The 27,946-nt window shown below is 45.4% G+C and overlaps 1 protein-coding gene across 7 annotated transcripts in view; it reads left to right on the top strand.

Moving 5' to 3' along the window:
• Positions 1–2,659: 2,659 nt before the first annotated feature.
• The window catches only part of LOC123759646 (adenylate cyclase type 1), a gene marked incomplete at its 5' end in the record, with an annotated part of 300,312 nt that continues 275,025 nt past the window's right edge, over positions 2,660–27,946 (top strand). For all 7 annotated transcript variants that reach the window (XM_069317785.1, XM_069317786.1, XM_069317792.1 and 4 more), the window contains 2 exon segments: positions 2,660–2,809; positions 18,972–19,090. In XM_069317785.1, the coding sequence (XP_069173886.1) occupies positions 2,660–2,809; positions 18,972–19,090 (269 nt within the window).

The following is a 27,946-nucleotide window of genomic DNA, read 5'->3' as shown; positions in this document are numbered from 1 at the left end:
ACACCGCCCACTGTCGGCAACACCGCCCACTGTCGGCAACACCGCCCACTGTCGGCAACACCGCCCACTGTCGGCAACACCGCCCGCGCCCACCAGCCTCAACTGTAGTAAATTAAATGTGTTGAGCAGTGGACTGTATAATGATTTGAGTGATTCCACAAAACTTTGGTAGTTAATTTTAATTTGATTTGATTAAACTTTAGGCTATCCTTCCAGTTATTAAACATTCAGGCTCGGTTTAATTTTAAGGTTTATAGTATTTAGTTTACTTTGTTAATTGCTGGGTAAAACAAATTCGTCTTAGTTATGTTAAATTTAGAGGCCTGAGCTGGCAAGAATAATTACGTGTGCTAAACTCTGGTTGATCCCAATATGGTATCCTGGCGTCCGCCTTAGCTACCTTGTGTAGCTTAGGTGGATCAACGGCCCCGTGGCCCGGTCTCCAACCAGGTCTCCCGGTTGGTCGTCTGGTCAACCTGGCTGTTGGACGCGGCTGCTCACAGCCTGACGTATGAATCGTAGCCTGGTTGATCAGGTATTCTTTGGAGGTGTTTGTCGATTCTCTCTTGAACACTGAGAAATCGGCCAGTTATGGCCCTTATGTGTAGTTAAAGCGTGTTGAACAGTCTCGGGCCTCTGATGTTAATAGAGTTCTCTCTCAGCGTACCTATTGCACCTCTGCTCTTCAACTCTTCAACGTACCTATTCTGCACATCCTGCCATGGCTAATGTCTCATGTGGTGTTATTTCTGTGTTCAGATTTGGAACCAGTCCCTCTAATATCTTCTACGTGTAGATTACTATGCAACACACTCTCCTGCGCTCTAGAAAATACAGATTTAGAACTTTTAATCAGTCCCAATACTCAAGATGACTTAAGAGTGGATTCTAGCGATAAAGGATCTTTGCACGCTCTGTAGGTCAGCAATTTCTCCGGCTCTGAATGGGGCTCATATAGTACAACAATATTTCACCCTAGAGAGCACTAGTGTCTCAAAGTATCATTGGTATGGCGTCCCTTGTTTGGAAGGTCCATGTTATACAACCTGTCATTTTTCTTGTAGACATGACAGCTACTTTATTGTGGATTCTGTACTCACATTTCACTCGCCCAGCAGATAAGAGCCAACTAGGACGGAAAATATTCTAGATCTGATCTTCAGAGTGAAGAAATAATGAGATGCATTACGATCTCAGACTACTTAACCTTGCGTTTACCTTTCGGTGATTTTGGGGCTCAACGTCCCCGCGGCTCGATCCTCGACCAGGCCTCCAGGTTGCTGGACTGGTCAACCAGGCTGTTGGACGCGGCTGCTCGCAGCCTGACGTATGAGTCACAGCCTGGTTGATCAGGTATCCTTTGGAGGTGTTTGTCAAGTTCTCTCTTGAACACTGCGAGGGGTCAGCCAATTATGCCCCTTGTGTGTAGCGGAAGCGTGTTGAACAATCTCGGGTCTCTGATGTTGATAGTTTTCTCTCAGAGTACCCGTTGCACCTCTGCTCTTCAACGGGGGTGTTCTGCACATCCTGCCATGTCTTCTGGTCTCATGTGGTGTTATTTCTGTGTGCAGGTTTGGGACCAGCCCCTCTACTATTTTCCATGTGTAAATTATTATGTATCTCCCGCCTGCGCTCAAGAGAATACAGATTTAGGCTCTTTAGTCGGTCCTAATAGTTTAGATGTTTTACTGAGTGGATTCTAGCAGTAAAAGATCTCTGCACGCTCTCCAGGTCAGCAATTTCTCCAGCTTTGAAAGGGGCTGTCAGAATGCAGCAACAGAATGCAGATGTGGTATACACGGACATTGAAAAGGCATTTGGTAATTGTGACCATGGATTGGTAGCCCACAAAATGAGGTAAATAGGAATAACAGGTAAGGTAGAGCGATGGATTTTCAAATTTGTCAAACTAAACACAGAATAAGTCAACTAAATAAAGTAGTCCAAGCACAGGTACAGTGAAAAGCTCTGTACCTCAAGGCACAGTCCTTGCACCACTGCTTTTCTTTGCTCTTATATCAGATATAGATAAAAATACAAGTCACATCTTTGTGTCATCTTTTGTAGATGACACAAAATTCTTATACAGAAAACATACGGGACGCATAGACAAGATAAAGTATCTGAATTATTGGGTTTGTCCTAAAGCTCTCAAAATGTACTCTAGAAAGGAGACGAGAGAAGTATCAAATAATATATACATGAAAAATACTGGAGGGCCAGGTCCCAAATTTGCACAGTAAAATAACACATCGGAGTGAACGATACGGAAGGAAATGCAGAATAGAGCCAGTGAAGATTAGAGGTGCCATAGTCACAATCCGAAAACTGTGTGAACCTCAGAGATCCATGGTTGTTCAGTATGCTTCTTGCTAATATAAGAAATATTGCCGGAATAAAAGTAAAGCGGGTGGGTAGTTTTTGTGTGCATATTTCTGCCTGTCTGACTTGTGTATCACTGTCCTTTTGACGAATCCAAAGGCGTTGTGTATTTTTTGCGAATTATTAATAGTGGTAGCATCATGGTTTTCAATGAGTGGATTAATCATTAACTTAAAATTAGAGAATTACATTATATATATATAAGTTACGTTTAGTTATGAGTCGGGTGCTACCTGACGAGACACTAACGGCCCTCTCTCTCTCTCCTGTTTTATAGCTGGTGGCGAACAGCGTGATGGCGGCAGCGGTAAACGTAGCCGGGGTGTGGCTACAGCAGATGATGCAGGCGGCGCAGCGCAAGGCCTTCCTCGACACCCGTAACTGTATCGCTGCCAGGCTCCAGATGGAGGATGAGAACGACAAGCTGGTATGTGCTTTTCTTTCTTGTGCTCCGACGGCCTCTGGCTAACTATATCTATATCTCTCCGTCTCTCGCTTTCACTCTTTACCTGCATTGTACCTGGCGGGAGTTCTACTTCCCTAGCCCGGGCTGGGGCCTTCTTGACTTGTGAGAACTTGGTCCAACAGGCTGTTGCTTGGAGCGGCCCGCAGGCCCACATATCCACTACAGCCTGGTAGGTTCAGCACCTCTTGCAAAAAATTCCATTTTTTTTTCTTAGACATCCACTTTTGTTCCGGCAATATTTCTTATATTTGCAGAAAGGATACTGAACAACCGTGAACCTCTGATGTTCATATAGTTCTCTGATTGTGCCTATGGCACCTGTAATCTTCACTGGCTATATTCTGCATTTTGTACCATATTGTTCACTCCAGTATGTTATTTTATTGTGCAAATTAAGGAGCCGACTCTCCTACGTCTTCCATGTATTTATTATGTGATAACGCCTCGTTTCCTTTCTAGAGCTATGTCATGGGTTCGTATCCTGGCCGGGGAGGATTTACTGGGCGCAATTCCTTAACTGTAGCCTCTGTTTAACGCAACAGCAAAATGTGTACTTGGATGAAAAAACGATTCTTCGCGGCAGGGGATCGTATTCCAGGGTCCTGCCCGAAACGCTACGCGTACTAGTGGCTGTACAAGAATGTAACAACTCTTGTATATATCTCAAAAAAAAAAAAAATAAAATAAAAAAAAAATTGAGACGATTCAGACGATCCCAGTAGTTTAAGTGCTTTATCGTAACTATGCATGCCTGTTTGTATTCTCTCTTCCCTCAATTTCAGAAGTGTCTCCTGTTCTAAAGGGAGCAGTGTGTGAGTGTCACAGTACTCAAGACGGGACAGCGCAAATGATTTGAATAGAATGAGCATTGTGAATGGATCCCTGGATTTGATGATTACCGTAATCTATTATATCGTTTCTCTTGCTGACCCTTAATTTGGTTATTTTCTCTATTTTTCATCTCCGTGTTCCTTCCTCTTTGCACCAGTCTTGTATGCAAGTATCTGGTTCGTCTGTCTTGCGCTTCATTATCTTTTTTAGCCAATGTGCAATATCATTCCCAGCTTTCAAGAGTCGCTTGTTTTATTGAGGTCGTGATGGGCCGGCCGGCTACTGCTCGCGCACCTGGTTCACGTGACTCACCCAGGTGTTCTTGGGCACTGTGATTCTGCCTCTAAATCGTCACATTCTGAGCTCTCAACTGATGCTCGGGTTCCTGAACTTTGTGAGCATGCTGGTTATAGTAAGAATGACGGTGTGTGTTCGCGTAAATGCGCACATACACCGCCGGTTGTAGGGTGCTGAACAGAACCGGGAGGAGATGGTAGAACAAGGAAGAGAACCGGGAGGAGATAGAAAGGCAAGGAAGAGAACAGGGAGAAGAGTCTAACAAGGTGTTCGACTCCAGACGCCGCGCATCAGCAGTCAGACGCCGCGCATCAGCATCAGCAGTCAGACGCCACGCCTCAGCAGTCAGACGCCACGCATCAGCATCAGCAGTCAGACGCCACGCATCAGCATCAGCAGTCAGACGCCACGCATCAGCATCAGCAGTCAGACGCCACGCATCAGCATCAGCAGTCAGACGCCACGCATCAGCATCAGCAGTCAGACGCCACGCATCAGCAGTCAGACGCCACGCATCAGCATCAGGAGACAGACGCCACGCATCAGCATCAGCAGTCAGACGCCACGCATCAGCATTATCAGCAGACAGACGCCACACATCAGCATCAGGAGACAGACGCCACGCATCAGCATCAGGAAACAGACGCCACGCATCAGCATCAGCAGTCAGACGCCACGCATCAGCATCAGCAGTCAGACGCCACGCATCAGCATCAGCAGTCAGACGCCACGCATCAGCATCAGCAGTCAGACGCCACGCATCAGCATCAGCAGTCAGACGCCACGCATCAGCATCAGCAGTCAGACGCCACGCATCAGCATCAGGAAACAGACGCCACGCATCAGCATTATCAGCAGACAGACGCCACGCATCAGCATTATCAGCAGACAGACGCCACGCATCAGCATTATCAGCAGACAGACGCCACGCATCAGCATTATCAGCAGACAGACGCCACGCATCAGCATTATCAGCAGACAGACGCCACGCATCAGCATTATCAGCAGACAGACGCCACGCATCAGCATTATCAGCAGACAGACGCCACGCATCAGCATTATCAGCAGACAGACGCCACGCATCAGCATTATCAGCAGACAGACGCCACGCATCAGCATTATCAGCAGACAGACGCCACGCATCAGCATTATCAGCAGACAGACGCCACGCATCAGCATTATCAGCAGACAGACGCCACGCATCAGCATTATCAGCAGACAGACGCCACGCATCAGCATTATCAGCAGCCAGACGCCACGCATCAGCATTATCAGCAGACAGACGCCACGCATCAGCATTATCAGCAGACAGACGCCACGCATCAGCATTATCAGCAGACAGACGCCACGCATCAGCATTATCAGCAGACAGACGCCACGCATCGGCATTATCAGCAGACACACGCCACGCACCAGCATTATCAGCAGACAGACGCCACGCATCAGCATTATCAGCAGACAGACGCCACGCATCAGTATTATCAGCAGACAGACGCCACGCAGCAGCATTATCAGCAGACAGACGCCACGCAGCAGCATCAGCAGTCAGATACTACGCAGCAGCATCAGCATCAGCAGTCAGACGCTACGCAGCAGCAGCAGGCAGGTGCCATGCAGGAGCAGCAGTAGTAGTCAGGCGCCACGCAGCAGCAGCAGCAGCAGCATCATCATCATCAACAGCAGTCAGGCGCCACGCAGCAGCAGCAGCAGGTCAGGCGCCACGCAGCAGCATCAGCAGTCAGACGCCACGCAGCAGCATCAGCAGTCAGACGCCACGCAGCAGCATCAGCAGTCAGACGCCACGCAGCAGCGTCAGCAGTCAGACGCCACGCAGCAGCATCAGCAGTCAGACGCCACGCAGCAGCATCAGCAGTCAGGCGCCACGCAGCAGCATCAGCAGTCAGGCGCCACGCAGCAGCATCAGCAGTCAGACGCCACGCAGCAGCATCAGCAGTCAGACGCCACGCAGCAGCATCAGCAGTCAGACGCCACGCAGCATCGTCAGCAGTCAGACGCCACGCAGCAGCGTCAGCAGTCAGACGCCACGCAGCAGCATCAGCAGTCAGGCGCCACGCAGCAGCATCAGCAGTCAGACGCCACGCAGCAGCAGCATCAGCAGTCAGACGCCACGCAGCAGCAGCATCAGCAGTCAGACGCCACGCAGCAGCAGCATCAGCAGTCAGACGCCACGCAGCAGCAGCATCAGCAGTCAGACGCCACGCAGCAGCAGCATCAGCAGTCAGACGCCACGCAGCAGCAGCATCAGCAGTCAGACGCCACGCAGCAGCAGCATCAGCAGTCAGACGCCACGCAGCAGCAGCATCAGCAGTCAGACGCCACGCAGCAGCAGCAGCATCAGCAGTCAGACGCCACGCACCAGCAGCAGCATCAGCAGTCAGACGCCACGCACCAGCAGCAGCATCAGCAGTCAGACGCCACGCAGCAGCAGCAGCATCAGCAGTCAGACGCCACGCAGCAACAGCAGCAGCAGTCAGACGCCACGCAGCAACAGCAGCAGCAGTCAGACGCCACGCAGCAACAGCAGCAGCAGCATCAGCTGTCAGACGCCACGCATCAACAGCAGCAGCAGCATCAGCTGTCAGACGCCACGCATCAACAGCAGCAGCAGCATCAGCTGTCAGACGCCACGCATCAACAGCAGCAGCAGCATCAGCTGTCAGACGCCACGCATCAACAGCAGCAGCAGCATCAGCTGTCAGACGCCACGCATCAACAGCAGCAGCAGCATCAGCTGTCAGACGCCACGCATCAACAGCAGCAGCAGCTGTCAGACGCCACGCATCAACAACAACAGCAGCAGCAGCAGCAGCATCAGCAGCTGTCAGACGCCACGCATCAACAGCAGCAGCAGCAGCATCAGCTGTCAGACGCCACGCATTAACAGCAGCAGCAGCAGCAGCATCAGCTGTCAGACGCCACGCATCAACAGCAGCAGCAGCATCAGCTGTCAGACGCCACGCATCAACAGCAGCAGCAGCATCAGCTGTCAGACGCCACGCATCAACAGCAGCAGCAGCAGCAGCATCAGCTGTCAGACGCCACGCATCAACAGCAGCAGCAGCAGCAGCATCAGCTGTCAGACGCCACGCATCAACAGCAGCAGCAGCAGCAGCATCAGCTGTCAGACGCCACGCATCAACAGCAGCAGCAGCATCAGCTGTCAGACGCCACGCATCAACAGCAGCAGCAGCAGCATCAGCTGTCAGACGCCACGCATCAACAGCAGCAGCAGCAGCAGCATCAGCTGTCAGACGCCACGCATCAACAGCAGCAGCAGCAGCATCAGCTGTCAGACGCCACGCATCAGCAGCAGCAGCATCAGCTGTCAGACGCCACGCATCAACAGCAGCAGCAGCAGCATCAGCTGTCAGACGCCACGCATCAACAGCAGCAGCAGCAGCATCAGCTGTCAGACGCCACGCATCAACAGCAGCATCAGCTGTCAGACGCCACGCATCAACAGCAGCAGCAGCTGTCAGACGCCACGCATCAACAGCAGCAGCAGCAGCATCAGCTGTCAGACGCCACGCATCAACAGCAGCAGCAGCAGCAGCATCAGCTGTCAGACGCCACGCATCAACAGCAGCAGCAGCAGCAGCATCAGCTGTCAGACGCCACGCATCAACAGCAGCAGCAGCAGCAGCATCAGCTGTCAGACGCCACGCATCAACAGCAGCAGCAGCAGCAGCATCAGCTGTCAGACGCCACGCATCAACAGCAGCAGCAGCAGCATCAGCTGTCAGACGCCACGCATCAACAGCAGCAGCATCAGCTGTCAGACGCCACCCATCTACAACAGTAGACACTGCACTAGGTGCTGGTAGAGGATTGAATACACCTTAAGGATTGGTAGGTAATTTCGGGATGATATGGGAGGTCAATATTTACAGTTTGTGGAGGGAGGCAGCCTGGTGTTTTGCCCCAGTCCCCCTCAAACATCACGCTTCCCTCCCTGCTTCCAAGATGCCTCCTGGCCAGTTGTCCGGGTACTTCTATTTATTGGTTTAATGTTATGAGGTAACAGTCAATGTTTAGGAGATGTAGTTTGTATACACAGTGCTGTTTGGTCCGTTCTTCCTGTTGCTGGCGGCAAGACTCTATTCCGGACTCCGGACTCTAGAACTTCCAAAGGAAAATACCAAACGAGAGGGAGATGCTGTGAATGGAGCAGGGAAAATAAATGAATGAGGGTATGGCTATGGGAGAGGATATAATCACTGAGAGAGAAACCAGACACGAAGGGAATCATGCCAGAGCAGCGGTACACGGCCTAAGTAGACTCGTCTAGTGGGACCTCAGTATGGATGGTCCACCACAGACAGGTGTTCACCAGGTCGAGACAGTTTGGTCGGAAGAATCCCATATGTAAATTAAACAATAATGATCTTTAAAAGGGGTCCAAATCACAATTGATAATTTTGTGAAGGGTTAACTAGTGTCGGACTAACCAGGCTGTAGTGGATATATGGGCCTGCGGGCCACAACCCCCCCCCCCCGGCACACAGAGGGTTAAGCAAGGTAGTAGTGATGGGATGGGTGGGTATGGTGGTGGTGGGTATTGAGTTGCTCTGGCATCCATGGTGGGTAAAAGAGTGCTTGGCACCTAGGTGGTGTCTGTGACGCAAATGGTCGTCTTGTGCTTCAGTGTTATTATTAGTCCTGGCTGAAGTGCCGCGATCCATCACGTGGCAACCTCTGGTGGTCACTAGTGCTTTAACTGCTCTTAACTTCTCTTAAACACTACCAAGAATACCAAAATAATAGACCCACGAAAAATACCTATGTATGTATGGATTAAAGAATTCCATCAATGGACGAAGAAAATTTATATAATTTACTTTCATGGCTAAATGGTTTCCACACTTCCAGGACGCTCGCGGCTTCTACTCATCCTGGATGCTCATGACTGTCGCACTTCCAGGATTCTCGTGGCTATCACACTTTTCCAGGATGCTCGCGGCTGTCACACTTTTCCAGGATGCTCGCGGCTGTCACACTTTTCCAGGATGCTCGCGGCTGTCACACTTTTCCAGGATGCTCGCGGCTGTCACACTTTTCCAGGATGCTCGCGGCTGTCACACTTTTCCAGGATGCTCGCGGCTGTCACACTTTTCCAGGATGTTCGCGGCTGTCACACTTTTCCAGGATGCTCGCGGCTGTCACACTTTTCCAGGATGCTCGCGGCTGTCACACTTTTCCAGGATGTTCGCGGCTGTCAAACTTTTCCAGGATGCTCGGTTCTGTCACACTTTTCCAGGATGCTCGTGGCTGTCACACTTTTCCAGGATGCTCGTGGCTGTCACACTTTTCCAGGATGCTCGTGGCTGTCACACTTTTCCAGGATGCTCGTGGCTGTCACACTTTTCCAGGATGCTCGTGGCTGTCACACTTTTCCAGGATGCTCGTGGCTGTCACACTTTTCCAGGATGCTCGCGGCTGTCACACTTTTCCAGGATGTTCGCGGCTGTCATATTTCCAAGATGCTTATAATTTGTGTTGTAGGTAAGGTAGCCAACAGGAAGATTGCAGGATGGGGTCTGTCACCCTGTAAAGCTGAAAATGAAAGTAAAATCTTGGTTTTACTGTCCTTGTTACCAGATGTGACTTCGGCAATTTAATGACCAACTAATGAATATCAAATACTGCTTAGAAAAATCTCTTAAACCTAACCACAAACTTCCTCTTGCTCTGCATCTTCAATCTGTGGCACCAAAGGTGTAAACATATGGCAAATACCAAAATATCAGAGTATTCCAGGAAGAAATATAAATTGTTACCCACAAATGATATCTTTAGGCTTTGGCACATTTCGTGTGGGAATTTTCTCGCCTACTCACATACATTACTGTATATTTACTTGAAATTATTTAAGAGCTATTTAGATTTTTCTTTTAAGCTCCTGCAGTTAATTATTGCAGTTAGGGCTGTGGTGGGTATGTGGGCCTGCAGGCCGCTCCAAGCAACAGCCTAGTGGACCAAACTCTCACAAGTCAAGCCCGGCCTCGGGCCGGGCTTGGAGTAGAACTACTCCCAGAACCCCATCAACCAGGTATCAACCAGGAGGCAGGGTAGCCAAGACCCTGGAGGCAGGGTAGCCAAGACCCTGGAGGCAGGGTAGCCAAGACCCTGGAGGCAGGGTAGCCAAGACCCTGGAGGCAGGGTAGCCAAGACCCTGGAGGCAGGGTAGCCAAGACCCTGGAGGCAGGGTAGCCAAGACCCTGGAGGCAGGGTAGCCAAGACCCTGGAGGCAGGGTAGCCAAGACCCTGGAGGCAGGGTAGCCAAGACCCTGGAGGCAGGGTAGCCAAGACCCTGGAGGCAGGGTAGCCAAGACCCTGGAGGCAGGGTAGCCAAGACCCTGGAGGCAGGGTAGCCAAGACCCTGGAGGCTGGGTAGCCAAGACCCTGGAGGCTGGGTAGCCAAGACCCTGGAGGCTGGGTAGCCAAGACCCTGGAGGCTGGGTAGCCAAGACCCTGGAGGCTGGGTAGCCAAGACCCAGGAGGCTGGGTAGCCAAGACCCAGGAGGCTGGGTAGCCAAGACCCAGGAGGCTGGGTAGCCAAGACCCAGGAGGCTGGGTAGCCAAGACCCAGGAGGCTGGGTAGCCAAGACCCAGGAGGCTGGGTAGCCAAGACCCAGGAGGCTGGGTAGCCAAGACCCAGGAGGCTGGGTAGCCAAGACCCAGGAGGCTGGGTAGCCAAGACCCAGGAGGCTGGGTAGCCAAGACCCAGGAGGCTGGGTAGCCAAGACCCAGGAGGCTGGGTAGCCAAGACCCAGGAGGCTGGGTAGCCAAGACCCAGGAGGCTGGGTAGCCAAGACCCAGGAGGCTGGGTAGCCAAGACCCAGGAGGCTGGGTAGCCAAGACCCAGGAGGCTGGGTAGCCAAGACCCAGGAGGCTGGGTAGCCAAGACCCAGGAGGCTGGGTAGCCAAGACCCAGGAGGCTGGGTAGCCAAGATTCAACAACTCAATGGTTGTACGCGCCTTTGGGCTCGTTGGCCCTGCTTCCTGTGTGTGTGTGGCCCTGCTTCCTGTGTGTGTGTGTGTGTGCAGATATAGTTTCTCTGCACAAAGTAGGTAGTAAAGCTTTGACAATTTTTTTTAGACCAGTTGCACTAACATTTCACATAATATGAGTTTAGAAAGAGTGATTAGGAATCAAATTTCCAGTTTTATGGAAAATAATGAATTACACAACCCAGGACAACATGGATTTAGAGTGGGAAGATCCTGTCTGTCAGAGTTACTCAACCATTATGTCATCATCACAGAAGCTTTAGAAGAAAACCAAAATGCAGATGTTGTATACACAGACTTTGCATAGGCATTCGACAAATGTGACTATAGTGTGATAGCACATAACATGAGATCAATGGGAATAACTGGTAATGTAGGACGGTGGATAGTCCTACATTTCATACATTTCATCATACATTTCCTGTCATACAGAATACAAAAGTAAGTCAATCAAATAAAATTGAGTCCAAGCTCGATTAAAAGCTCTGTACCTCAGGGTACAGTCCTTGCACCACTGCTTTTCCTTATTCTCATGTCATATAAACAAAAATACAAGTCGCAGCTTCGTATCATCCTTTGCAGATAACACAAAAATCAGCATGAAAATTACCGCCTGTGCTGAAAACATTGAAAAATTACATGCAGATACAGTATTAATAAAGTTTACGGATGGGCAGCAGAAAATAACATGATGTTTATTAGTGATAAATTTCAGGTATTCAGGTACGGTAAAAATGAGGATCTTAAACATAATACAGGGTACAAATCACAATCAAATCTGGCAACCTATTGTTTAGGGAGCATGACCAAGCAAATATTGTGTCAGCCAGAAAAATGATAGGATGGAGAACTTTCAAATCCAGGGATCCCATCACAATGGTTGTTACTCTTCAAATCAATTGTGCTGTCCTGTCTTGAGTACTGCTCAATACTCACTTCCCCTTCAGAGCAGGAGAGATTGCAGACATAGAGGGAATACAGAGAACATATACGGCATACATAGATGCGATAAAGCGCCTAAATTATTGGGATCATTTCAAAGCTCTCCAAATGTACTCACTAGACAGGAGACGAGAGAGAGATCAAATAATATACACATGGAAAATACTGGAGGGCCAGGTACCAAACCTACACAGTAAAATAACAGTGTACTGGAGTGAACGATATGGAAGAAAATGCAGAATAGAACCAGTAAAGAGTAGGGGTGCCATAGGCACAGAGAACACTGTATAAACATCAGAGGCCCAGGGTTGTTCAACATACTCCCAGCGAGTATAAGAAATATTGCTAGAACAACCGTGAACATTTTCAAGGGAGAACTAGATAGTTTTCTAAAGAAGTGCCGGACCAACTGGGCTGTGGTGGATATGTGGGCCTGCGGGCCACTCCAAGCAACAGCCTGTTGGACCAAGTTCTCACAAGTCGAACCTGGCCTCGGGCTGGGCTTGGGGAGTAAAAGAATTCCCAGAACCCCATCAAGCAGGTATCAAGCAGGTCTGGTTCTGCTTCCTGTACTGGCCTAATTGTGCTTGCGGGGGTTGAGCTTTGGCTCTTTGGGCCCGCCTCTCGACTGTCAATCAACTGGTGTACAGATTCCTGAGCCTACTGGGGCTCTATCATATCTACATTTAAAACTGTGTATGGAGTCAGCCTCCACCACATCTCTGCCTAATGCATTCCACCTGTTAACTACTCTGACACTGAAAAGGTTCTTTCTAACATCCCTGTGGCTCATTTGGGTACTCAGTTTCCACCTGTGTCCCCGTGTTCGCATCCTGTTAGTGTTGAATAGTTTATCCTTGTCTACTCTGTCAATTCCCTTGAGGATTTTGTAGGTAGTGATCATGTCTCCCGTCACTCTTCTGTCTTCCAGTGTCGTAAGGTGCATTTCCCGCAGTTTTTCCTCGTAACTCATGCCTCTTAGTTCTGGGACCAGTCTAGTGGCATACCTCTAAACTTTTTCCAGCTTCGTCTTGTGCTTGACAAGGTGCGGGCTCCATGCTGGGGCCGCATACTCCAGGATTGGTCTTACGTATGTGGTGTACAAGATTCTAAAAGATTCCTTACACAGGTTCCTGAAGGCTGTTCTGATGTTAGCCAGCCTTGTATGTCCCGCAGACGTAATTCTTCTTATGAGGGCTTCAGGAGACAGGCTTGGTGTGATATCAATTCCTAGGTCTTTCTCTGTTTCCGTTTCATTAAGTACTTCATCTCCTATTCTGTATCTTGTGTCTCGCCTCCTGTTTCCACCGCCTTTCCACTTTAACAGCCATTTGTTGGACCAGCCGGGCTGTGGTGGGTATGTGGCCCTGCGAGCCGCTCCAAGCAACAGCCTGGTGGACCAAACTCTCACAAGTCGAGCCTGGCCTCGGGCTGGGCTTGGGAAGTAGAACAACTCCCAGAACCCCATCAAACAGATATCAAGCAGGTGACCATTCATTCAGTCTGTCTGGGTCGTCCTGTAGCCTCCTACTATCATCCTCTGTTTCAATCCTCATAATTTTTGCATCATCAGCAAACATTGAGAGAGACAATTCTATATCCTCTGGGAGATCATTTACATATATCAGAAACAGTATTGGTCCAAGGACTGATCCCCACTTGTGATGTCACGCCAATCCGAGACCTCACCCCTCACAGTAACTTGTTGTCTTCTGTTACTTAGGTACTCCCGTATCCAACGGAGTACCTTCCCTTTCACTCCAGCCTGCATCTCCAGCTTTCTCACTAGCCTCTTGTGTGGTACTGTATCAAAGGCTTTTTGACAATCCAAAAATATCCAGTATACCCACCCCTCTCTTTCTTGCCTGATTTTTGTTGCCTGGTCATAGAATTCAATTAGCCCTGTGAGGCAGGACTTGCCATCCCTGAACCCATGTTGACGCTGTGTAACAGTTCTTTCGCTCCAGATGCTCCACTAGCTTTCTTCGCACAATCTTCTCCATCAGCTTGCATGGTATTCAGGTTAGTGACACTGACCTGTAGTTCAGTGCCTCCTGCCTATCCCCTTTCTTGTATATCGTAACTACATTAGCTGCCTTCCAAATTTCTAGCAGTTCCCGTTTCCAGTGATTTGTTATACACTATGGAGAGTGGCAGGCACAGTGCTTCTGCTCCTTCCTTTAGTATCCAAGGGGAGATTCCATTTGGGCCTATAGCCTTTGTCACATCCAACTCTAGTAAACACACCTTTACTTCCCCACGGGTAATATGAAACACTTCTAGTGGTGTGTGTGTGTAATTACCTAAGTGTAATTACCTAAGTGTAGTTACAGGATGAGAGCTACGCTCGTGGTGTCCCGTCTTCCCAGCACTCTTTGTCATATAACGCTTTGAAACTACTGACGGTCTTGGCCTCCACCACCTTCTCACTTAACTTGTTCCAACCGTCTACCACTCTATTTGCGAAGGTGAATTTTCTTATATTTCTTCGGCATCTGTGTTTAGCTAGTTTAAATCTATGACCTCTTGTTCTTGAAGTGCCAGGTCTCAGGAATCCTTCCCTGTCGATTTTATCAATTCCTGTTACTATTTTGTACGTAGTGATCATATCACCTCTTTTTCTTCTGTCTTCTAGTTTTGGCATGTTTAATGCTTCCAACCTCTCCTCGTAGCTCTTGCCCTTCAGTTCTGGGAGCCACTTCGTAGCATGTCTTTGCACCTTTTCCAGTTTGTTGATGTGCTTCTTAAGATATGGGCACCACACAACAACTGCATATTCTAGCTTTGGCCTAACAAAAGTCATGAACAATTTCTTTAGTATATCGCCATCCATGTATTTAAATGCAATTCTGAAGTTAGAAAGCATCGCATAGGCTCCTTGCACAATATTCTTTATGTGGTCCTCAGGTGATAGTTTTCTATCTAGAACCACTCCTAGATCTCTTTCTTTATCAGAATTCTTTAAAGATTTCTCACATAATATATAGGTTGTATGGGGTCTATGTTCTCCTATTCCACATTCCATAACATGACATTTATTAACATTAAATTCCATTTGCCAGGTGGTGCTCCATATACTTATTTTGTCCAGGTCTTCTTGAAGGGCATGACAATCATCTAAATTTCTTATCCTTCCTATTATCTTAGCATCATCAGCAAACATGTTCATATAATTCTGTATACCAACTGGTAGATCATTTATGTACACAATAAACATCACTGGTGCAAGAACTGAACCCTGTGGTACTCCACTTGTGACATTTCTCCATTCCGATACATTGCCTCTGATTACTGCCCTCATTTTTCTATCAGTCAGAAAATTTTTCATCCATGATAGAAGCTTACCTGTCACCCCTCCAATATTTTCCAGTTTCCAGAACAACCTCTTATGTGGAACTCTGTCGAAAGCCTTTTTTAGGTCCAGATAGATGCAGTCAACCCAACCATCTCTTTCCTGTAAGATCTCTGTGGCTCGATCATAGAAACTGAGTAAATTCGATACACAGGATCTTCCAGATCGAAAACCATACTGTCTGTCTGATATTATATCATTTCTCTCTAGGTGTTCTACCCATTTAGTTTTGATTAGTTTTTCCAATACTTTCACTATTACACTTGTCAATGATACAGGTCTATAATTGAGGGGGTCTTCCCTGCTGCCACTTTTGTAGATTGGAACTATGTTAGCCTGTTTCCACCCGTCTGCTACGATTCCTGTACACAGGGATGCCTGAAAGATCAGGTGAAGTGGAATGCTGAGCTCAGATGCACATTCTCTCAGAACCCATGGTGAAACGCCATCTGGGCCAGCTGCTTTGTTCTTACCGAGCTCCTTGAGCATTTTTTCCACTTCGTCTCTAGACACCTCTATGTGTTCTATGTTGTTCTCTGGAATTCTTATTGTATCTGGTTCCCTAAAGATTTCATTTTGTACAAACACACTTTGGAACTTTTCGTTTAGTGTTTCACACATTTCCTTTTCATCTTCCGTGAATCTATTTCCCATTTTCAACCTCTGAATATTATCCTTTACCTGCAATTTGTTGTTTATGAATTTATAGAATAGACCTGGTTCTGTTTTACATTTGTCCGCAATCCCTTTTTCAAAATTTCTTTCTGCCTCTCTCCTCACTGCCGTGTAGTTGTTTCTCGCATCTTTGTATCGCTGGTATGTTTGGGGGTTCGGCCTCTTCCTGTATTGATTCCATTTTTGTGTCTTTCGGTCTCTAGCCCTCTCGCAATTTCTATTGAACCAATCCTGTTTCCTAGTTCTGCATCTCTGTTTTGGTATAAATTTTTTTGTGCCTTTATCATATATTTCACAAAACTTGCCATACATTTCATTCACTTCCTTGCCTAGCATCAAGTCTGTCCAATTATACTCACTAAAAAAATTTCTAAGGTCACCATAATGTCCTCTCCTGAAGTCTGGTTTTTCAACTGCTTCAACCTCCTTATTTTCTTCCAGCTTATAATGCATTGCATACTTTATTCCCAAAAAGACATGGTCACTTTTACCCAAGGGAGGAAGGTACTGAATGTCAAATATCTCTTCCTCCTTCCTGGTAAATATCAAATCTAGCATGGAGGGAACGTCCCCTTCCCTCATCCTCGTAGCTTGTTTAACATGTTGATACAAGAATGTTTCCAGGATGAGGTCTACAAATTTACAGGTCCAAAAATCTTCTGTTTTAGCTTCATATGCTTCCCAGTCTATGGATTTCAAGTTGAAGTCACCGACTATTAACAGTCGTGATCTATCGTTATCCGCTCTCGCTATAATCTCTCTCATTATTGTTATAAGACCTTCACGTTTACTATCTAGCTCCTCCTTTGACCATGTGCTGCTTGGCGGTGGACTATATGCATTTATCATCATTAGTTTATCATCCTCATAGCAGATCTCTAGTGCTATTATGTCAACTTCTTGTGGATTGGCAGTCATTATTTCCTTCACCTTTAGGTGTTCTTTTACCAGCACAGCAACGCCACCGCCTTTCCTAATTTTTCTGTCCCGTCTCCATATTGAGTAGCCCCTTGGGAATATGACCTCGTTTAAAATTACATCTTCAAGTTTTGTCTCCGTGAGTGCAACAATGTCTGGTGTCTGCAGCTGTATTACATCACTTAACTCCAGTATCTTCGATCTCACTCCATCTATGTTGGTGTATGCAATCTTCAGGAACTTGTTCCCCCTCTCCTTATTCTTCACTCCCCCTCTCTCTATTGATTTTGTTGGTTTGCCTTTATGTACCACTTTACTGGTTTGCCTACCCCTATCACTTTGTAGAAAAAAGAATTTATTTCTTCTTCATTCCTGCTCTCATTTAAATGTTTTGCCTCGGCGAGGTTCAGTTTCAGCTTCTCTCTATCTTCTTTTGAAAGATCTCGTCTTAACGACCACCCTTTCCCATCCTCATCCCTTTGCAATTTCCTAGCATTCCTTAGTACTTCTTCCATCTGTTTGGCACCGTTTAGGGTGATCCTCAAAGGTCGATCTTTCCCTTTTACGTACCTGCCTATTCTCCTGTAGTCGCACACATTCTCTCTGTTTGTAAGACCTTCCACGAGGCCAACAATTTTATCTACTACTTTAGCTTCTTCTACAGCTCTTTCTGACCTAGATGTTATCGCCTTTTCTTTGCAGCCAAAAATGATCAGGGACTTACTCCGATCAACTGTGTTTTGCACCAACTTCGGGTTAGATGCCAATTCTTTCCTCACTTCTAGCCTAATGTTTGTTTTATCTTGGTTGCTGCAGTGTTTGACTTCCTTTACTGCTTCTTCTATTTTTTCCTTCTCCTTGGCCACTTGTGCATAAGTGAGTTGCATATCTTTCTTGCACTGTTCTATTCCCTGTGTAACTTCCTCCATCTGTGCTGACAAAAGCTGTTTCTCCTGTTGAATTTCCTTGCCTAACCTATTGTAGTCATTTATGTTTAAATTTACTTTAACTTCTTCCAAAGCTATTTTTAAGAGTTTATTTTCTTCTTCCATGGCTTTGCAATTTGTTTCCAATTGATTCTTATCCTTGCGCAAGTCTTTCACTAAACCCTCAAGACATAAAACTTTGCTATTCAAATAGTCATTACTTTCTTTCAATTTACTAATTATTTCTACATGAGAGTTCACTATAGTATCTAAATTTACCAACTTGTTATGTAGACTACTAATATCAATGCTTTCTTCATTGAATCCCTCAAAATCAAGCTCTGTTTTGTTTTTCCCCTTGCCAGTGGCCATCTTGAATGTTCTTCTCTGCACTGTAAACACTAGGGCAACTTTTTCTCATCCGATTTTTCACTTCCCTTAGCACTTTCCTGTGTACTCACCTAATTGTACTCACCTAATTGTGCTTGCGGGGGTTGAGCTCTGGCTCTTTGGTCCCGCCTCTCAACCGTCAATCAACTGGTGTACAGATTCCTGAGCCTATTGGGCTCTATCATATCTACATTTGAAACTGTGAATGGAGTCAGCCTCCACCACATCACTTCCTAATGCATTCCATTTGCTAACTACTCTGACACTGAAAAAGTTCTTTCTAACGTCTCTGTGGCTCATTTGGGTACTCAGCTTCCACCTGTGTCCCCTTGTTCGCGTCCCACCAGTGTTGAAAAGTTCATCCTTGTTTACCCGGTCGATTCCCCTGAGGATTTTGTAGGTTGTGATCATGTCCCCCCTTACTCTTCTGTCTTCCAGTGTCGTGAGGTGCATTTCCCGCAGCCTTTCCTCATAACTCATGCCTCTTAGTTCTGGGACTAGTCTAGTAGCATACCTTTGGACTTTTTCCAGCTTCGTCTTGTGCGTGTGTGTGTGTGTGTGTGTGTGTGTGTGTGTGTGTGTCCTGTGTGTGTGTGTTCCTGCTTCCTGTGTATGTGTCTGGTCCTGTGTCCTGTGTGTATTTTGAATTGAATATTGATTTTCGTATGAATTCTACATCTAGATGAGGACAGTTTTTTTTACACGGTCAATTATATTTCTGGGATGGCTTAAGATTAGTTTGATGATGCTTATGTTTCAGGAACGTCTATTGCTATCTGTGTTGCCTCAACACGTGGCCATGGAGATGAAAGCGGACATCATCAAGCCAGTGGAGGGACAGTTTCACAAGATCTACATCCAGCGACATGAAAACGTCAGGTAAGCATCAGTCTCACCTTAATTTCCCCTCGTACTGTAATTGGGTACATTCTGCGGCATTAATATATAGCCCGCTTAAAACAGGAGTAGTAACTCTTGTGGGAAAGAGAGTATTGATAAAGAGAGTATTGATTGATTGAAGAAGATTAAGCCACCCAAGAGATGGCACGAACATGAATAGCCTGTATGGAAAGAGAGGGCTGAGGATGATGGGGAAATAGGTGCAGTTCACCTGATCATGCCAATGCCTAGAACTGAATGGCAATTGGGGTTAAAATGTGGTAATTATTTATAAATTGGAAACTTATTGGCACGGCATGAAATTATTTGGCAATCATTTTCAAAGTTTACCTCAAGCTGATGTATTGGTGGTAACCTGAAGAATTAGTACAAAAGAGGTTGGTTATTTCCTTAATATCATTGCAATCATGCATAGTGCAACATTTCTAATTGTATCTAATGAATATTGATTATATGGGTAATACCATCCAGTGAAGTACCATCTAGTGCATGAAATCACGGGTCATTACTGCTTGTGACTGCCAGAAGATAGAAAGAAAAGAGAGGATATGATCACCACTTGCAAAATAACAACAGGAATCTACCAAAGTGACAAAGGAATTCCTAAAACCAGCAACTTCAAGAACAAGAGGACATAGATTTAAGCTAAGGAAAAGCAGAGGTGCAATAGTTACGCTGAGGGAGAACTATCAACATCAAGGGCCCGTGATATTTACCAGGAAGGAGGAAGAAATATTTGACATTCAGTACCTTCCTCCCTTGGGTAAAAGTGACCATGTCTTTTTGGGAATAAAGTATGCAATGCGTTATAATCTGGAAGAAAATAAGAAGGTTGATGCAATTGAAAAACCTGACTTTAGGAGAGGACATTATGACAACCTTAATTTTTTTTTAGCGAGTATAATTGGACAGACTTGTTGCTAGGCAAGGAAATGAATGAGATGTATGTCAAGTTTAGTGAAATATATGATAAAGGCACAACATTTTTTATACCAAAACAGAGATGCAGAACTAGGAAACAGGACTGGTTCAGCAGAAATTGCGAGAGCCAGAGACCAAAAGACACAAAAATGGAATCAATACAGAAAGAGGCCGAACCCCCAAACATACCAGCGATACAAAGATGCGAGAAACTACACGGCAGTGAGGAGAGAGGCAGAAAGAAATTTTGAAAAAGGGATTGCAGACAAATGTAAAACAGAACCAGGTCTATTCTATAAATTCATAAACAACAAATTGCAGGTAAAGGATAATATTCAGAGGTTGAAAATGGGAAATAGATTCACGAAAAATGAAAAGGAAATGTGTGAAACATTAAACGAAAAGTTCCAAAGTGTGTTTGTACAAAATGAAATCTACAGGGAACCAGACACAATAGGAATTCCAGAGAACAACATAGAGCACATAGAGGTGTCTAGAGATGAAGTGGAAAAAATGCTCAAGGAGCTAAATAAGAATAAAGCAGTTGGCCCAGACGGAGTTTCACCATGGGTTCTGAGAGAATGTGCACCTGAGCTCAGCATTCCACTTCAACTGATTTTTCAGGCATCCCTGTTAACAGGAGTTGTAGCTGATGTGTGGAAAAAGCCTAACATAGTTCCAATCTACAAAAGTGGAAGCGGGGAAGACCCCCTTAATTATAGACCTGTATCATTGACAAGTGTAATAGTCAAAATATTGGAAAAAATAATTAAAACTAAATGGGTAGAACACCTGGAGAGAAATTATATAATATCAGACAGACAGTATGGTTTTTGATTTGGAAGATCCTGTGTATCGAATTTACTCTGTTTCTATGATCGAGCAACAGAGATATTACAGGAAAGAGATGGTTGGGTTGACTGCATCTATCTGGACCTAAAAAAGGCTTTCGACAGAGTTCCACATAAGAGGTTGTTCTGGAAACTGGAAAATATTGGAGGGGTGACAGGTAAGCTTCTAACATGGATGAACAATTTTCTGACTGATAGAAAAATGAGGGCAGTGATCAGAGGCAATGTATTGGAATGGAGAAATGTCACAGGGTTCAGTTCTTGCACCAGTGATGTTTATTGTCTACATAAATGATCTACCAGTTGGTATACAGAATTATATGAACATGTTTGCTGATGATGCTAAGATAATAGGAAGGATAAGAAACTTAGATGATTGTCATGCCCTTCAAGATGACCTGGACAAAATAAGTATATGGAGCACCACTTGGCAAATGGAACTTAATGTTAATAAATGCCATGTTATGGAATGTGGAATAGGAGAACATAGACCCCACACAACCTATATATTCTGTGAGAAATCTTTAAAGAATTCTGATAAAGAAAGATATCTAGGGGTGGTTCTAGATAGAAAACTATCACCTGAGGACCACATAAAGAATATTGTGCGAGGAGCCTATGCCACGCTTTCTAACTTCAGAATTGCTTTTAAATACATGGATGGCTATATACAAAAGAAATTGTTTACGACTTTTGTTAGGCCAAAGCTAGAATATGCAGCGGTTGTGTGGTGCCCATATCTTAAGAAGCACATCAACAAACTGGAAAAGGTGCAAAGACATGCTACTAAGTGGCTCCCAGAACTGTAGGGCAAGAGCTATGAGGAGAGGTTAGAAGCATTAAATATGCCAAAACTAGAAGACAGAAGAAAAAGAGGTGATATGATCACTACATACAAAATAGTAACAGGAATTGATAAAATCGATAGGGAAGATTTCCTGAGACCTGGAACTTTAAGAACAAGAGGTCAGATTTAAACTAGCTAAACACAGATGCCGAAGAAATATAAGAAAATTCACTTTCGCAAACAGAGTGGTAGACGGTTGGAACAAGTTAGGTGAGAAGGTGGTGGAGGCCAAGACCGTCAGTAGTTTCAAAGCGTTATATAACAAAGAGTGCTGGGAAGACGGGACACCACGAGCGTAGCTCTCATCCTGTAACTACACTTACGTAATTACACTTAGGTAATTACTTTTCAACACACTCCCACTACAGGTAAGGAGCATAACTGGCCAGCCTCTCACAGTGATCAAGAGACAACTCGACAAGTACCTCCAAAGAATACCTGATCAACCAGGTTGTGATTCATACATCATGCTGCGAGCAGCCGCGTCCAACAGCCTGGTTGACCAAACCATCAACGTGGAGACCTGGTGGGAGATTAAGCCACGGGGCCTTTGATCCCCGGAACCTCCACAAAGTAAGACATTTCAAACTACTCAGTTTGATGTAGGGGGGAAAAAAATTCTAATTATTTCATTTTTGCTATTGTGAGGTGAATAAATGTTGACATCATATTCTGAAAACAAATTTTGAAGTAAACTACTTGCAGTAGATTTTTCTTTATCACAATTATCTAACTTGTCCATAAAAGACCTTGAAATTTTACATAGCATCAGTGTTAACGTGCTTAGACATCAATAAATGGATGATAATGCACTCAAAATGGTGCCAGTTTTTCTAATAATGCCCAGTAATATAGCTTATGCTTTCACATTTTTTCCCAATATGGCAAATGATTGCCAGAGGTCTCTGGTATTGAATGACATCCAAATAAAATATTTAGGAACTTTGAATAATAAGAGGCACATAAATTGTTCACAAAAAACATGAGCGTCATGGGTCAATTGTTTTAGAACGGCAGGATTGATGAAGATTAACCCATCTGAGAGGTGGCATGGGCATGAATAAGTGGTAGATTTTTTGTAGTGAATATGATCTTTGGTCGTGAAGGGATATACAGTATTGTGTAATGAGCTCACAAATGACAAGAGCAGTTTAATGGTTAATTATAGAAGGCGCACCTGATGGGTAGTGATGTTGGCAAGCTGCCAAGTCTGGCGGTACCCCACCACCACCTTATCTTTTTATTGATGGTCGCTAATGGCACAACCTTTTAATGGCTCCTGCCACTTGTCTTTTAGCAACTACATTAGAAATAATGTAGCAGCTACTGAAACTTTCCAGGAATTCCACATACTACAAATGAACCCAAACAATTCCACATACTACAAATGAACCCAAACAATTCCACATACTACAAACAACGTCAAGGGGTTTCCCATTAACTAATTAACGAACAGCCTTGCTCTAAACCTAGTCAGAGTGGGATGTAAGACCATCTGACCACAGTATCAGGGATGTCTCGATACAACCCAGCCAGAAGCAAGATCACCTCTGATTTATTTCAACTGGCAGACTCACAACGAGCAGTCTCTCAACATGTCAGGGGGGCCTGACAGCTGAGTGGACAACCCTCGGGATTCGTAGTTCTGAGGTTCCGAGTTCGAGTCCCGGTGGAGGCGGAAACAAATGGGAAGAGTTTCTTTTTTCCTGATACTCCTGTTCACCTAACGGTATAGTATATAGGTACCTGAGAGTCACAGCTGCCACGGCTGCTTCCTGGGGGTGTGTAACAAAAAGGAGTCCTGATCGAGGACTGGGTCACGGGGATGCTAAGCCCCAAAATCATCTCAAGATAACCTCAAGATAGCAGCCAGCAGTAAGATCGTAACGTCACGTCTTACTATCCTCAGTCCCACCAACCACGACAGGTTTCTTCTACCACTGGTGCACTAAAGCTTCACCTATGGTCGAAGACATTGCCATACCATGCATCAACCACTGCTGTAACCATTTACATAAAACATACATCTAGATACTATATTATGTTGTTCAAACTTGACATTACCGTTACACTGGTGATCCTGGAGTGACAAAAAACCCAGCCTTGACAGAAAGGATAAACCACAGTATGACTGCTCATGGCCTGCCACCACCCTCTAATGCTCCCTGTCCCTAATGTTAAACACCTGCACACTGTAACCCCTATAATGGTTGAGAAAGCTGTAAGAAAGCTAAAAAATGGGAGTTATGATAGCCCCTTTAACATGTACTCTGACAACCTTAAACATGGAATTCCATAACTGTGTTTTATCGATCTGTGTCTTTCGGACTTTCTCTCCCATGGTACATCGTTATCTATAATAACCACTTGTTCCCACACCAAAGAACTATTGATCTTTTATGTCCTCCTCCTGATAGCTACAGAGTTATTACCCTACCTACCTTGAGGCTACCTTGAGGTGCTTCCGGGGCTTAGTGTCCCCGCGGCCCGGTCGTCGACCAGGCCTCCTGGTTGCTGGACTGATCAACCAGGCTGTTAGACGCGGCTGCTCGCAGCCGCGTCTAACAGCCTGGTTGGTCTAAGCCTAACATCACCGGGTTGATCAGCCCTAAACACACTATTAAACTAAGTATTTGATTATATACTCATTGACTTTCTAGTTGACAAATAAGACACCTCCGACTTTCAATTTGCATACAATACTGGTTACTTGACAACGTTTTGTATTTTTGTTGTGGTGGAAACTGTTCAGTACTACAATTCGCAATTTGCAAGGTACAGTAGTTCTGTTCTTTCATTGTTTCTTCATTGTGGTACATTTAAAGTCGAACCACATGCCTCTGTGCAGAAATGGATGCAACTGAATTGTAAGCACTTGTAATAAATTTGAACTTTGGCTTGTGTTTTTTTAATTGATCTCAAGTATGTTAAAATGAGCTTCTGTATAATAGCCAGCTGGATCCTAAACCTGCAGCTACATTAGTGATGGGATGATGTGAACAACATATACATGTTGAATTGTTAATGTTATTTTAGTGTTCTTATGTTCCCCTTACCATGTACATCTTCCAGAAGATGTAAGCTGTTGATGAAACATTGAAAGAAAATGAAAACACTTGAATATTTCCATAAGAAAATTACCAGTTGTAATAATGCTAATGTGTTTAATTCTAAGTGTATCAAAGGAAACCTAATCCAAAGATATATTATTATTTTAGTGACACCTCGACTTACAATTGCCCCTACTTATAATATTTTTGAGTTACGATGTAAATTTGGTCGGAAAGTGTGACTCTACTTACGATCGTGTCGTCGACTTACGATATTCGTTGATACGCGTTCAGGTCGACCGAGCACACAGTTCTTGGTGGCACGGGCCGACCTGCCTCAGTTTACCAGAGCCTCCCACTTAGTGACGATCATGCTTGTAAGAAATTCCATCATTTTGGTGATCTTTTGTTTTATGAACATAAAAGTAATTATTATATATCATGCCATGGGTCCCAAGAAAGTCAGTGTTAAGGTTCAACATATGAAAACACATGTGAGGATGACCATAAAGGTAAAACGAGAGCGTTTGTAAACATGAAGATGGTGTGCAGGTTGTTGATGTAGAGTAGAGGATGTCTCCATCATTTATTAAGAAAATGTGTGGTATGGGAAGAATTGCAAAGTTTTGCTGAAAAGTGTCACCCAAATGAAGCTGTTGCAGGGTGCAGGGCATTGTGTTAACATTTTTAATGACAATGTGATGTCTCACTTCAGACAAGTGTTACAACGTAGGCTTTTCGCAAAAGCCTTTGAGAGATGTGACCATGGTGTTATTGCACATTAAATGCGTTCAAAAGGAATTAATAGAAAAATAGGCAGATGGATCTACAATTTCCTGACTAACAGAACTCGATGTGTAATAGTCAACGGAATAAAATCCTGTCCAACCAAGAAGAGTTCGGTCCCCCAGGGTACTGTGCTTGCTCCAGTACTTTTTCTCATCCTCATATTGGACATAGACACGGACACAATCTATAGTACTGTATCATCCTTTGCAGATGACACTAGGATTTTCATTAGACAACATAGAGGACATGGCAAACCTCCAATCAGATGTAAATCAGGTCTTTCTGTGGGCTACAGAAAATAATATGGTGTTTAATGTAAATAAGGTCCAGCTCATGCACTACGGAAAAAATGAAAATATATAAACGGAAACCATGTACAAAACTCAGTCAAATCATAACATGGAACGAAAAGGCAATGTAAGGGATTTGGGTGTACTCATGTCGGAAGACCGTACCGTTAAAGAAAACAATAAAGTAGCCGTCACAAATGCAAGAAAAATGACAGGTTGGATAACAACGATCTTTCACACTAGAGATGCTATACCAATGATAGAATGGGGCCTCGACTTAAGATGCTAATCCGTTCCCAGAGACGGATCGTAAGTCGAAATAACGTAAGTCGAAGCGATTTTTCCCATAAGAAATAAAGGGATTTGAATTAATCCGTTCCCCACCCTCCAAAATATTAACATACAAATACATTTTATACTGAATACAATGTTTTTTTCTAACTACAATACAGTACCTAAGTTTATCTTACCTTTATGGAGGGCTCTTGATGGCATATGGAAGATGGTGTTGAGTGGGGAGGAGGAGAGTTGTTACTGTTTGGAAGGGGACATTTGTTTCCCTTCGTTTTAATATTTGTAATGATGCATCACTTTAGCACCCATAATGTCCTTTTTCTTAGCCAGTATGGTGGATATCGTTGACCGAGATTTGTTGTACTGCCTAGCCAGTCCAACAACCCGCACACCATCTTCATATTTACGAATGATATGTTGTTTCTGCTCTATGGTCATCCTTACATGGGATCTCATATGTTGAGCCTTACCACTGACTTGCCTGAGACTCATGGCGTGATATATAATAATTACTTTAATGTTCAAAATGCAAAAAAATCACCACAAAAGCGAAATTTCTTATAGGCGCGATCGTCACTAAGCGGGCAGCTGTAGTAAACTGAGGCAGGTCGGCCGCTTGACCGGAAACCACACGCTCGGTCGACCTGAACGTGTACCAACAAATATCGTAAGTCGATGACACCATTGGATGTCGAGTCGCATTTTTCGATGAAATTTACATCGTAACTTGAAATTATCATAAGTAGGGGCAATCGTAAGTCGACGTGCCACTGTACTTTTAAAAATGCTAGGGCTCTTGAGTGGAGTACTGCTGCACAATGACAACCCCTTTCAAAGCTGGAGAAATTGCTGACCAGGAGAGCGAACAGATCCATCACTGCTAGATTCCATGCAGTAAAACATCTAAACTACTGGAACCGACTAAGGAGCCTAAATCTGTATTCCCTTGAGTGCAAGTGGGAGATGTACATAATAATTTACACATGGAAAATAGTAGAGGGGCTGGTCCCAAACCTGCACACAGAAATAACATCACATGAGACCAGAAGGCATGGCAGGATGTGCAGGATATCCCCGTTGAAAACCAGAGGTGCAACAGGTGCTCAGAGAGAACTCTATCAACATCAGAGGCCCGAGACTGTTCAACATGCTTCTACTACACATAAGGGGCATAACTGGCAGACCCCTCACAGTGTTCGAGAGAACTGGATAAGCACCTCCAAAGGATACCTGATCAACCAGGCTGTGATTCATACGTCAGGCTGCAAGTAGCCACGTCCAACAGCCTGGTTGACCAGTCCAGCAACGAGGAGGCCCGGTCGAGAACCGGGCCGCGGGAACGCTAAGCCTCGGAAGCACCTCGAAGTAACCTCAAGGTAGGGGAAAAACAAGTGTTGTTTGATAGGTTTTTAGTGAGAAAAACAACCAGTGAGCCACAAGCTTGTCCTAGTGGTATGCCGGCAAAACGAGAGAGAGCGAGTGTGAGAGAGAGAGAGAGCGCGCGAGTGTGAGAGAGAGCGCGCGAGTGTGAGAGAGAGAGAGCGCGCGAGTGTGAGAGAGAGAGAGCGCGCGAGTGTGAGAGAGAGAGAGCGCGCGAGTGTGAGAGAGAGAGAGAGAGCGCGCGAGTGTGAGAGAGAGAGAGAGCGCGCGAGTGTGAGAGAGAGAGAGAGCGCGCGAGTGTGAGAGAGAGAGAGAGCGCGCGAGTGTGAGAGAGAGAGAGAGCGCGCGAGTGTGAGAGAGAGAGAGAGAGCGCGCGAGTGTGAGAGAGAGAGAGAGCGCGCGAGTGTGAGAGA

Source organism: Procambarus clarkii, chromosome 8 (assembly GCF_040958095.1).
Source record: "Procambarus clarkii isolate CNS0578487 chromosome 8, FALCON_Pclarkii_2.0, whole genome shotgun sequence".
Classification (NCBI taxonomy): Eukaryota; Metazoa; Arthropoda; class Malacostraca; order Decapoda; family Cambaridae; genus Procambarus; species Procambarus clarkii.
This window is presented reverse-complemented; position numbering and strand designations above follow the sequence as displayed.